Genomic DNA, 13,738 nt, shown 5'->3' with positions numbered 1-13,738 from the left:
TTAAAAGGGAGATTGTTGTTGGACTCAGGGTCGTTCCTGCTGATTCTGAACCTTTGCATCAGAAGGCAGGGGTGAACCTCCTCTGCAGATGAGAATACTTAGTGGAATAAACCTCGGAGAAAAAGCTGATCCTGGTTGTTGATCTTTATTGGGCAGATTCATTTTTCCACAACAATCTTCACGTACATAAAACACTTAAAACACATAGCACACTCATAAAACTACATTACTCAAACTCAACAAACCCTCCCACCCCTACCTACTCACCCACCAGCCCACCTATTCTTGGACTTGGGCTAAAAGCCATTTCTTGACATTCCCCTTAAAACTATATGGATTTGTGCTCTGTTTGATAAATAAAGGCAGATCGTTCCACTCCAACGCTCCTGTATAAGCAAATGAGCATTGCCCCATTTTGGTTCTACACCTCGGAGGGTGCAGGTTGGCTTTCCAGCGCTGAGATTCCCCAGCGCTGGAAAAATGGCGATTTAGGTACACTGGTGCCCTGTTGTTAATGACCTTGTGTACCATATTGAGCCTCAGCTGGGTCACTCTAGTCTGAACTGGTAACCAGCTGAGCTCCTGGAAGTGCCTCCTTCCAATGTGTACTCGAGGACCCAGCCCCATCACAACCCTCACTAGCTAATTCTGGGACACCTGCAACTTCCTTTTTAGTGAGGTTGACAGAACTGCTGCCCATGCTACGCTGGCTTAATCAAAGTGACACTGCACTAGGCAGTTTGCTAGAAGGAGTAGGCTATCACTGTCCAGCAGATCGGCCTTTCTGGCAAGAAACTTTGTGCGGGCGTTGACTTTGCCCAGCACCTGTAACGCCATTCCCTCCAGTCCCCACCCAAACTGTCATCTAAAACACACCCTAAGTACTTCACTGATGTTTTTGCAGCAATCTTCACAGACCCTACCTCTACTCTTAGCTCCTGAGCCTTCTTTAATCTGGGTTTGGACCCGAATAGAATGGACTCTGTTTTCCCTAAATGTAGTAACAGTCTATTGTCACACAGCCAGCTGTTTATCTTGGTGAGTTCCTCTCCTAGTCTACTTTGGAGTGTGTTCTTGTCTTTGTGCGAGATGAGCAGGGCAGCAAGTTACAGGAACACGCATCTCTCATGTCATTAATATAAAGTAAAAATAGCAGTGGTCCTAAAACACTCCCTTTGTGGAACCCCACATACTACTGGTATAGCGTCTGACATAAAGCCATTAACCTCCACTTTCTGATCCCTGTCTGTCAGGTCATGCAAACTCCACACAGAAGGAACCCAAACCGTTTGGATCGTCTGTTTTATTGACCAACCGGTTAACTGACAAGAAATTTCTCCAATGAGATTTGCCGTTTTGGAAGTGACGTTACAACGCTGGCCAATCAGTGCTCGTGTATGTAGCGCCACCTCTTCCTCCTACATCCTGTACAAATGACGGCGAGCTGCGGCCGGGCTGATGTAAAGTTACGTTTCCGCCGTTGAATAGACAGCTCCGGGGTTTCCATTTTTTGATTACTTATCATTTGGATTTTCCTCCTCGGCGGACTGTCGTTGCACCTGAGCTGACATGGCGACGGAGATAACGAAAGGTGTGGAACAAGTATCAGTGGGTAAGGAAGAACTAGCTAGCGAGAGCTAGCCAGCTAGTAAGCTAGCTCCCAGAGACATGTGTGTCTTGCATATTGCATCAGTTGTGGTGTTAGCAGTTAGCATGCTGGCTGAGTTCTGAATCTGTGGGGTCTAATATCCGATATCCATTTACCTATATGGAGCAGATTTACACGGTCAATGAACGTATGTGCCGGGTGCCCACCAAATTGAAATCAAATTAAAACTGAGCCAGAAAGAGGGAAATATGGGCTAGTATTTAGGGATGACAGCTGTCAGTTTGCCGTTCAAGGAGCTAAGGGGTAACGTCAGTTTACCCGGTGTCATTTTGCTTTGGGATTTTAGTCAAAACATGTAAAAATAATCTCTAAGGTCGCGCTTTGTAACACATAATTATTTCAGTCATTCGTGATGCTTTTAGTTTCATCTCCGATGTAGTCAGGATCCACCCAGATATCCCATGGTGTGTGTGTGTGTGTGTGTGTGTGTGTGTGTGTGTATATATGTGTGTGTGTATATATGTGTGTGTGTATATATATGTGTGTGTACACACACACACACACACACACACAATATGCATGTGTGCATATTTATATAGGGTTGGACTTGGTATCCTTGCTGAACAGCTACTCTATTTTTTCGCTCATACTTTATCGGCAATGATATGTTGTGGTTTCTTTCTTTCGACAAATGTACTTATTGTAAGTAGCTTTGGACAAAAGCTTCTGCTATAAGCCTGAACTGAAATGTAAATTTGTCCTGACACATTCTCGAAAATAAAACAACATAAGTGGGCTGTGCCGACGGTATAACTGGTCCAGTATGGTCTTTGGCTTAGTATCAGACCGGTTTGAAAATGTTTAATCCGGCCCAAGCCTTTTATTCACACACACATAATTCTGAAATACCTTAATCATGCATTCTCTCTGCTGGCCATCAGGGGGCGGCTCCTGGTTGCAAAAATAAGTCTGATTGCATGGAAGTCTATGAGTAAATGCCCTACTTCTCACTTGATGTATTATCTCAGTAAACATTGTAAACATGAGTTTATGGTCTCTAATTTCAAGTCTTCTTCAATCCAGCATGATGTTCATTTAGTAAATTATGGTCCATTTAATAAAATAAATACTCAACTACAGATACCTTAAATTTCTACTTAAGTACAGAAACTAAGTATTTGTACTTCAGTAGTTCCCACCTCTGCAGTTCGGACATAATGTCTTATACGAGAGGTGGAGGTCTGTCCGAAAAAAAGAGACTCCAGTCCAGTAAAGCTGCAGATGACTAAGCTCTTTAAAATGTTTCAATTTCAGTATTGCTTCAGAAAAGAAAGTAAAAGTTGTAAACCTGAGTCATCCTTCAGCAAGGCAGTGGCAGGTTTACTGTAAATGGACCCTTGGATGTCACTGCATTAGTTTCTCTTTCACTCATCTTGCTACTTTGACTATCAGGAGGGTCTTTGTGCAATGTCTTTACTTGATTCGCTGCCAAATCATTCAAAAATAAGGAATAAGGAATAAAGATAAGTAAAAGGAAGGGGGGGGGGGGGCAATCTGAAGATAAATGTTTTTTTTCGTTATTTAAATCTCAGTAAAGGCAGTGTTCCCAGCCTGGCTCTGGCCGTACTGCATGACGTCCGCCCGCCCGTGGCAAACCGGAGACCAGATCAAACAACCGGTTCTTAAAACTACGCCCGACCGGATTGCCGAGTTTGCGACACCGGCTCAGACGGAGACGCCTGAGACAGGACCGTTATCTTACGTGAGGGGAGACGGGTGTTACGGGCACAGCAACTTTCTGAATGGAAAAAAACGATCGACAGTTGTCTTCATTTTTGACGCTCAAGTCACTCCGCCTGATTACTTTTCCTCACAAACATTGAGCTAAGAAGAGACCGGGGCCGATCAGAAACCTCGGCCAGCCCCTACTCGACCTCTCATTGGCTCAGACCGCGGTGATTCATCTCCGTACGCTGTAGGGAAAAAACATACAGGTGGCTGTGGCTCCGAGGTAGAGCGACCTTGCGTCCTCCAATCAGAACATTGGCGGTTCGAATCCTGGCTCCTCCAGTCTGCAAGATGGTGAACCCGTAATTGCTGCGCCATCGGTGTGAGAATGTGTGTAAATGAGTTACTTAGTTCCTGATGTGCATGATGTGCCATCAGTGTATGAATATGTGTTTGAACAGGTAAAAAGTGACTGAATGTAGTGTGTAGTGCCTTGTAGCTAGTATGCTAGAAAAGCGCTATATAAATCCAAGTGTCTCACTCTGCCTCTGCTTCACAGGTGAGCTGTATGTGTCGGACAAATGTGGTAGCGACCAGGATGGGGACGGCACGGAGCAGAAACCCTTCAAAACTCCCCTCAAGGTAAACCGTCATGTCGCTCAAAGAACCTCCTGTTATTTCTTTCATTGTATTCAGGCAAGTGTTGTTTGTATGCTTCTTGCTACAGAATGTATCGTTAGTAGTAGAAGTAGTAGGCATATTATGGATATTTGCTGCACTGGTTGTGCCTCTCATTGTGTTTATGTTCCAATCATCACAGGCTCTTATGTTCGCTGAAAAGGAGCCCTTCCCGACGATCTACGTAGAATCACAGAAGGAGGGAGAGGTTGGTTTTTTTTCTCACATTTAATTTTTAGCTTTCACTTTGACCTTTTTGCAACATATCTGCATCATAGATGTAAATGAAATTATTCTTTCTTATTGTGACAAAGATTTGAAGATTTGACATTCCAGGTTTTATTCCATGCAGAGCTGCAGCATCTTTTTTCACTAATTAGTCGAATCGTCTTTTTTCGGAAGGTCTTTGTCACTGTTCAGCTGCTGCAGTGTTTGACTACAGAAAAAAACAGCAGTCAGAAACTCTGTTGTTTTCATGTATGTGTTTCGCTCCATCTTCCTCAGCGTTGGGCGGTCATCTCCAAGACGCAGATGAAGAACGCCAAGAAAGCCTTTAACCGCGAGCAGATGAAGTGTGATGCCAAAGAAAAGAAGGAGGTAGGGCTGAAACGATTCCTTGAGTAACTTGATAAAAAAAATGCTCGAGGCAAAAACTCTGCCTCGAAGCTTTGTTAAATTCCTCTCTTGGCATTATGTGGCTGCTCAGCAGGGATCATTGTTCCACACGGACCGAGGAAGCCAGGGCGTGCGTGCCCGGTGCGTGTGTGCTTATGTCTATACGATCATGAAGTAGTGTCTTTGAATGAATGTTTGCTCGTGTCTGTGTTTGCAGGCGGAAGACAACGAGAGGAGAGAGAAGAACCTAGAAGACGCCAAGAAGATCATCATTGAGAACGACTCCAGCCTGCCTGAGCCTGAAAAGGTCAGCCATATTGTTTCCACTATTACATCAGTCTCATAAAGTTTCATCAATCATGGCTGAAATAACCACTATTGCTGATTTGAACTTGTTGAATTCCCAGATACGCCAGGAAACGCTCATAACAGTTCATAACATCACCCAGAGGTGCTCGGTGAATTTCACCAAGCTTTATTAGGTGTGAATACCAAGACACAATAATCAAGTTTGTTGTGATTTAATTACAATAAACGGAGGCCGAAATAATGACCTAATGATGCCGATTTTTTTAAAAAGTCCAAAGTCATGCTTTGTTAGCTCAGTTATAATATGTTCTCGTCCGTTAAATATTTAAGCAATAGGTCACGCTTCACGGCCGAACAATAATAATAAATAACCAAATCACAGTCTGAAATGAGACTTAATAAATTTTAATAAATAATAATATGCATAATAAAGTAGGCCCTCCTGAGCTGGCTGCCTGGCTGTGTACACTAGCAGCTAGCGTATTTAGTTTTCCATCACAGACTAGCGTTATATCGATTTCATTACGAGGCTCTTTATTTCTATTATTTGTAAGTTGCCCTTTATGGCACAACCACTGAGAAACCGTCCAGCGTCAGACTTTAATAACTGCTTGCCTTTATTAGTTAGGTGGAGGTGTGTTGCTTTTCTCCACTCCAGAGTTTTGGTTGCCAATAGCTCTGGAGAGAAGCTTCACACTCGCAGGCATTATCTCTCTGTGGTGTGGAGACCCGTCAGATAGTTTCTGAATGGTGCTGTAGGCTGGGTTAGTGTATTCCTACTATTCTGTTTTATCATTCAAAAAGGGTGTACCTGAAAACACCGTACTTCTACAAGCGTGTGCAATGAAGTTTATATCTGAAAGCTTAGTTGTTGAGACTTGAACAAAGAATAAGTATAATGTATATCTCTGACCAGAAACGATCTACTGAACTGAAAACAAGCTTTAATTTCCTTCTGTTTAATACCCAACCCCAAATACAGCTGTGGCTTTTTGTGCTAATGAGCTAAAGATGAGCGTTCACTGTTTTACAGGTTAAGATCCATCATCTGGAGGCCAAGAGAGGTCAGAGAGTCAAAGTGTTTGGATGGGTTCATCGCCTCAGGAGACAGGGTGAGGAGCCTGAAGTATCTGGCCTCAGAGCAGAAAAGGCACCTCACATTCAGAAGTTGTTACTGACATTAATTTTCACTCACATCTTGGTTTGATTGTTTGTCTCCTACAGGGAAGAACTTGATGTTTGTCGTGCTGAGAGATGGAACTGGTTTCCTCCAGTGTGTCCTGTCTGATAAACTGGTACGGCTTTACAACCTCCTCTCCCTAGTTGTTTTACTAGTTTTACTTGTAAACGAATTGTGCTGTAATTGTTTGTCTTTATTCATGTTCTATAATTGAAGCTGAGACGAATTAAAATGAAAACTTATTTTAAAAGTAACAAAACAAATAATTTAAATCTGAAACGGAATGAGCTTCAAACCAGCAATTTCAAACAGGATGAAATGAAAATGATTATCTAAAATATTGCGATTCACAATATCCTCATAATCATCAAGATAAGTAAACTATTAAAATGTCACTTAAACATACTGGGATCATTTAGCATTTTATTAAACAATATTTTTTACTGCCTTAGAGCTACGACGCATCTTTTTTTTTTTTAATGACCTTTTTAGTGAAAAACAATCAAATGACCTGAAATACGATGATCATGAAGTATAAAAGCTCTATTTTTCACTTGTCTACCATGATGGTAAGATGCTTTTTCAACTCACTCGTGGTGATTTTTCTGATTATCCTGACATATCCCTGTGATTCTTGATACACGTTACACGTTGATTGATCACCAGACTAAGCACTTCAAACAAAATAATTCAATGTCCCAATGTCGTACTGTTTCCGTCCCTCTGATGCGAGCTACCACTGACTTGTTTTCTCCTTCTTGTCTTCAGTGTCAATGCTACAACGGGCTGGTGTTGTCCACGGAGAGTACTGTAGCTCTGTACGGGACCGTCACTCCAGTTCCTGAGGGGAAACAGGTAAACACACCTGCTGCACGACAGAAGGAACCTGTTTACACTGAGAGATCAGCTTGTGCAGAATGGAAATAGTCAATAGTGTTGATTATTTAACCACGACCGTAGACATAGTAACATCTTCTCCTGGGGATGCACGGTAAAATAATGAAGTCCCGCAACAGGACACGCATGCAGTAATACTGCAGGATGGATGCAACAAGGTCGTCTTCTTGTCTTCCTCTTCCAGGCGCCGGGAGGCCACGAGCTGCACTGTGACTTCTGGGAGCTGATTGGCTTAGCTCCGGCAGGCGGGGCCGACAACCTGCTGAACGAAGAGTCGGACGTGGACGTCCAGCTGAACAACCGGCACATGCTGATCAGAGGAGAGAACGTCTCCAAGGTCCTCCGAGTCCGATCCACCGTCACGCAGTGCTTCAGGGAGCACTTCTTCAGCCGCGGATACTGCGAGGTGACGCACGCCAGCGAATCTTTTCTCTCCCAGTGTTTTATTAGCAAAGAGCAATGAACAAAACCGTCATTTTATACAGTCACAGGGTGAATGCAGAGTATATCAGCTGTAGCCGGCACTCTGCCAGCAGCAGTCTTCTGATCAGCTCTACTAATCAGCTTTTAGAGAGACCAGCAGTCAAACTATTAATCAGCTGATATTTGATACCATTGAGTCGGCAACAGTTAATCTACAAATATATTCACATAGCCTTGGTTTGTATTCTTTGACTGACTGACTTGTAAAGTATCCTATGAATTCATTTTTAACTTGACTGCCATAATAACGAGCTAGACCGCATTTCAAGTCACTTGTGATGATTTCATCCCATTAATGGAAATTGAAGATGAGATGAAAGATTGGCTGAGATGATTAGTCACACCCAGAGCTTAACCAATCCAGTTATTTCACCAACCTGAGAACCCGTCCTAATAGAACAGATGACGACATGCAGGCCGGGGCTCCATAACATCTGTTTTTCCCCTTGTTTTCTCTGGGTGTAGATCACTCCTCCCACCCTGGTGCAGACTCAGGTGGAGGGCGGATCCACGCTGTTTAACCTCAACTACTTTGGCGAGGAGGCGTACCTGACGCAGTCCTCTCAGCTCTACCTGGAGACCTGCATACCCGCCCTGGGCGACACCTTCAGCATCGCCCAGTCGTACCGGGCCGAGCAGTCCCGCACCCGCAGACACCTGGCCGAGTGAGCATGCCGTTCAGCACATTCATCAAATGCACTCAAGTAGCCCCACGTAGGAACTGCATGCACACGAGGAGGAGGAAGTGGATACATGTGCTATGTTGACTGGTTGACAGCGTCGGCCTCTCTCTGCTGCGTTTCTTACACTGTATAATCCAATAAATGCAGCTGGATATCTGAGTCAGCAGAAATACTGTATCCTTGTCCTCATGTTTGGGGATGCCGTTTTTCACTCTGAGCTAATGGCTACGTTTTCGAGCGGCATCTAGAGCACATCCCCTGACTATTCAGAGGCGGAGACTAGTAATCCAATCTGAAATGGGAGCCTGTAGTTCTTCCTTGCTGGCAATCGTCCCGTGGTCTTTTCTTCCACATTTACCATCAACACTGACTGGACAACTATGATGATGTTAAAATACCCTTTTAACGTCAACAAAGGACAGCAAAGTAGATTGTGACTGTTTTTCTGTGTTCAGGTACACTCACATCGAGGCCGAGTGTCCCTTCGTGTCCTTTGAGGATCTGCTGAACCGGCTGGAGGATCTGGTGTGTGACGTGGTGGACCGAGTCCTCAAATCCCCCTCTGGCCAGCTCCTTTACGACATCAACCCCGTACGTCATGGCGTTTTCAATATGTTTTCTTTAACATGGTTTGCATCATATGGAACATCAAAAATCCCATGGAGTTGATATTTTATATTTCTTATTTCTTTGTGATGTTTGATAGTAATGTTCATATCCCCCCCCCCCGCAGAACTTCAAACCCCCCAAGAGGCCGTTCAAGAGGATGAACTACACTGAAGCCATCGATTGGCTCCGAGAGCACGACGTCAAGAAGGACGACGGCTCCTACTACGAGTTTGGAGAGGTGACGACTGAACACCACACACACACACACACACAGCAAAGTATCACGCACATCATTCTCGGTATCCCAGAATTCACTTTGATTCGAGTCATCTTGTCTTGTGAGTATGGGGTTTGTAGTTTTCCTGGATGTAGTTTCATTTGGTGATAAACAGACAATTGAGCATAAAATGAGCGAAACAAAAACTTCCATTAAGGAAATCCTTTTCATATAAAATAGAGTTTGAGAAAAATAATTCAGGGTTAATCCAGTGATTTACTATTGTAATTCCATAAAGTTGGGGGACTCACAAGAGATGGAAATTAATGAAAAATCAAAACAACTGGTAAATTTTAGCTAGCATGCATGCTACATTTTCCATAATAATGCTCAAGCTCAACCAAGTCTTTTCATTAGACCTTGCCTGACTGGTAAATGCTTCATCGTCCAAACTCCTTTACGACAGATGCATTGTCTGGCTCTGATGACATCACTAGGGTTAGTTTCCCAGACTCGACAAACGCTCCTCCAGAGCCACAGAACCACTATGTGATATACTCGATTCCCTCAGTGTAAGATTTATACATGTAATTTCATAAATAGGTTCACATTTAATCTGAGTTATTAAGTGTCTGCTTCTCCAGACAAGGCAAGGTCACAAACAAGCGTGTCTCTCAGGGCCGAACACAACGTTCTTCCCTTTAACCTTGACATAAAACCGACGCCCCGGCGGCTTCCTCAACATAACTTCTATACTTTGCCAGGAGAGACAGGAGGCAGAATTGGGGTTTGCACTGCACTGTTGAGTTTGTAGCTGTTGGACTGCTCAAACCTTGATTTCCTTCTAATGTATTTATTGATTGTCTACCTCTGTATCTGTGTAGCCGTTAGTTAGGAGCTTATTGTTGATGTTGGGTGTCTGTGGAGCTGCTGGTCGTCACTGTCAACTGGAGCTCTACTTTATGTCAAAAACACTTGTTGCACTACTGTGCTAAATAGGACATAACGATGGTGGTCTGAGCAAAAGCAAAGAAATATTCCACAACGACGTGTCTATTGGGATCAAAACTCAGGTTTAGTCTAGAAGTTTCGGGACAAACAAGACAGGATTCTGCTTTTAATTCGGGGCTGTCCCAAAATTCTCTGGACGTCTGGTGACCCTATTAAGTTTACTTAAGAGCCATCAGTATTACATTTAGTCTGCTTCATCACCAGTTAAAGGTTCCTCACACTGACGTGAAATACACACTTAATATGTGCGACGTTTTAAATCTGTGCTTTGACGTCTCCCTCTCAGGACATCCCCGAGGCTCCAGAGAGGTTGATGACGGACGCAATCAACGAGACCATCCTGCTCTGCCGTTTCCCAGCCGAGATCAAATCCTTCTACATGCAGCGCTGCGCCGACGACCGCCGCCTCACTGAGTCGGTACGAGCCTCAGCGGTCCAACTAGACTGGTTGAACCTGAACTATCACCAACACAAACCCTGGCAGCTGATGTGTGGAGCCAAGATGGGAACCCTCTTCTTGGAGAGAAAGTTGTATTTTACTGGTGAGCTGCCTGATGACTCGTGTGTTTGTTTCTGTCGTGCAGGTCGACCTGTTGATGCCAAATGTTGGCGAGATCGTCGGAGCCTCGATGCGTATCTGGGACGCTGAGGAGCTGCTGGAGGGATACAAGAGGGAGGGAATCGACCCGACCCCGTACTACTGGTACACTGACCAGGTAACGGGAAACTGCTGCTTTGTTCTCTGTTGAACCTCGGCCCAGGAAGAAGCTTTAATCATATTATGATGATTATTGGGGCTAGTATTGTGAGTAGGATAATCCTGACATGAAATGTTCATATGGTGTCTGCTGTGTGTTTCAGAGGAAGTACGGCACATGTCCTCACGGCGGGTACGGTCTGGGTCTGGAGCGCTTCCTCACCTGGCTGCTGAACAGACACCACATCAGAGACGTCTGCCTGTACCCGCGATTCATCCAGCGCTGCCGACCCTGAACACACGCACACACACACACACACACACACACGCACGCACGCACACACACACTCTGTGTTAGTATATCTGGACCTGCCATGTGGCAGCATTATTAAATCAAATCACAAGAATGTCTGTTTTGTCCCTTTTAGCTTGTTTCCCTGCATCAGACCTCCGTGGTGAAGAGTTAAAGTCTCCATCATGTCTCAGCTGACTGTTGGAGATGTTTGTTCCGACTTGAATCACGTCTGCCTCCGCTCACGCTCGCTGGCCCATTTTAAACAAGTCAACAGGGGTTCCCTGATCGTCTGCGACTCCTGGAACAAATGGAAACGTGTCTTAGATTCTGCTCAATAATCACTTCCCCCTTAGATTCAGTCGTGTTGTTTTGTTTCAACCATTTTAAAGCCAGACATTTTAATATTTGCAAACGATCAAAGAAACAAACTATTAGTCTTCAACACTGCTTGGTGCCCTGTTCACCAGCCAGCAGCGCGTTTTCACTCCTTTTTATTTCTTCTATTGTCGACGGCAGTAAAGCGATGTGGAGCTGAAGATGTTGATTATGACTTCTGAGCCTCCGGTACCGACTGAGGAGAAACGTTTCCTGCTTTTTCTGCAGCAATATCTAAATGTCGGCGATGGCTGAGGGAGGGTTCTGCGTCCCTGTGATAGAACTCCATAGTGCCGTGGTGATTTCAGTGCGTTAGTTCTGAGCCTCTCTGCTCCTCCATCGCTGTGCTCTATTGACGGCCGCTATCCGTTCCCGACCAATCAGCGCTCGCTTCTAACTCGCACAAACGACAACGCTGCTTTTGTGCACTAGCCATGCATTTTGGAACATTTGACCTCTGACCCGTCTGTCCATGGAATGATTGGTGGTTTGTGTTTCTGTCTCTTCATCTGAAACTGCTCAACTAATGTGAACTGCATTTAAATAAATGTGACTCAAACGATGGTTGTGTGGGAGTTTACCTTGTGGGTGGATGTAAGCCGGATATGTAAAAAAAAAAAAAAAATCATATAATATGATACAGATATGATAATATTGCATGTCTTTCATATTCAGTTGTGATCACAGACTCTCCCCACACTCATATTTTTAATTTCCAATAAAGGAGACAAAATGCAACAAAGATGCATTTGACGGACAGCATTGTTTTTATTTCCTGTAGTTGTCATCATGTTATCATCGTGAACTGTTATAACGTGATAATCATGTCGTGAAAATCTCATACGACAGCTGTTTGAAGACTTTTTCACACCTCGTCTTTGAGCTGTGGCTAATGCCAAACAACGTCACTCACCCATGCATTTAATCTCATAATAAGCTTTCGACTTTTTTTTCTCTTCATCTTGAGGCCTTGACCTTTTATCTTAAAGGCTTTCAAAGTGCTCAAAAGACATAACACATGTAAAAGAAAATTTAAATTTAAAGTTCCGATTAAGTTCTTGAGAATAACAAATGTGTTTTCATGAAACTTCGTCGTACCTGTCGTCTTTATTAGCCTTTAAAAATAGACACGCAGCTTCCTCCTTTAGGAGCTTCTTTAAATCCACTTCCTCGTTCCTCTTCAGCCACCGGCTACCTTCTTGTAACGTGATTTTAAGAAGGAAGAAGGAAACGCAGCCTCAGTTCCAGAAAAACTGGTCTCATTTCAAAGGAATCTGAGTCGTTTCGAAAACACCTTTGTAGTAAAAACAAAAAGGTTTTAAAAACCTGCTCACAGAAGGAAGGGGGGACATTTCCCTCCACATGTATTTTCATCATCATTTTAATTTTATTTTTCATAGGTTGGTTTTCTTTCAGTGTGGTGTTTTCAAGTCTCATTTTCACAAACTCTTCTGAAAAGTGAAGCCCATGCTGATGTGCCTTAAACCTGCATCTTCTATGCTGGCCATCATGGGGCGAGTCCTCTGGTTGAAAAAATGAAAAAATGATGTCTGACGGAAATCAATGAGAAAATGGTTCTTCTTCTCCTGATTTATTCTCTCAGTAAACATTGTAAACATGAGTTTATGGTCTCAATCTCTAGTTTCAAGTCTTCTTCAATCCAGCATGATGTTCATTTAGTACATTATGGTCCATTTAGAGTCCACCAGACCAGAAAGCAGGGGATGCTTTAGGGCGGGGCTACCTTGTGATTGACAGGCCGCTACCAATACAATTATCTACTAAGACGACTTAATCACCGATCTTGAATTATGAAGCTAACTTTGTTGGCAGCTTCACACCAGAAACCAGATAGATCTAGATCCAGTAAGGCTGCTGCCACGATGTATTAAAGGAGCGTCAGAAATACGTCACAACTCTTCAAGCACAAGCAAAGTTGTTGATTCCAAGTCGCAGAGTAGCTGATTACTTGCAGCTTCTTTTACATTTAGATACTTTAGAGGGATGAAGCTACATCTCTGGACCTAAAGTATTTGGACCACTGACAAAAGACCTTAACAGTGTGCAGGGGTGTCCACATACTGTTGGTCACATGATGGATCAGGAAGAAAATGTGAGACAATTACAACATTTTTTGGGTGTATAGTTTGAGAAGGAAACACGTTGTGTTTGATTCTAATCTTTATTTTACAAACACTGTTCCCAGAGCAGTTTGTCATGCCCCCCCTTCTGTCCCCGCGACCACAAAGCAGGTTAAACAGGGGGTTTTATAAGCACAGTGGTTACAGCTGATAAACTATCTCGGGACACACGCACGCTCAGTCTCCGGAGTGGGTGTGACGGAGGCGGGGT

At 43.8% G+C, this 13,738-nt stretch overlaps 1 protein-coding gene across 2 annotated transcripts; it reads left to right on the top strand.

Annotated features, from left to right (window-relative positions):
* Window positions 1-1,437: 1,437 nt before the first annotated feature.
* nars1 (asparaginyl-tRNA synthetase 1) lies at window positions 1,438-11,949 on the top strand. 2 transcript variants are annotated; one of them, XM_084035294.1, is made up of 15 exons: window positions 1,438-1,612; window positions 3,897-3,979; window positions 4,158-4,223; window positions 4,520-4,612; window positions 4,848-4,937; window positions 5,973-6,051; window positions 6,164-6,234; window positions 6,888-6,974; window positions 7,201-7,422; window positions 7,965-8,164; window positions 8,638-8,773; window positions 8,916-9,029; window positions 10,306-10,437; window positions 10,604-10,735; window positions 10,881-11,949. In XM_084035294.1, the coding sequence occupies exons 1-15, from the start codon at window positions 1,570-1,572 to the stop codon at window positions 11,010-11,012; spliced, it is 1,680 nt and encodes a 559-aa protein (XP_083891420.1). In that variant the 5' UTR covers window positions 1,438-1,569; the 3' UTR covers window positions 11,013-11,949. The 2 variants fall into 2 exon arrangements, with proteins under 2 accessions (XP_083891420.1, XP_083891421.1); XM_084035295.1 differs by having other exon boundaries at window positions 1,444-1,591.
* Window positions 11,950-13,738: the final 1,789 nt, after the last annotated feature.

This window comes from Eutrigla gurnardus (genome assembly GCF_963514095.1).
Source record: "Eutrigla gurnardus genome assembly, chromosome: 19".
In the NCBI taxonomy this organism is placed as follows: domain Eukaryota; kingdom Metazoa; phylum Chordata; class Actinopteri; order Perciformes; family Triglidae; genus Eutrigla; species Eutrigla gurnardus.
Note: the sequence above shows the minus strand (reverse complement) of the source record. Positions and strands in the feature narration are given on the sequence as shown.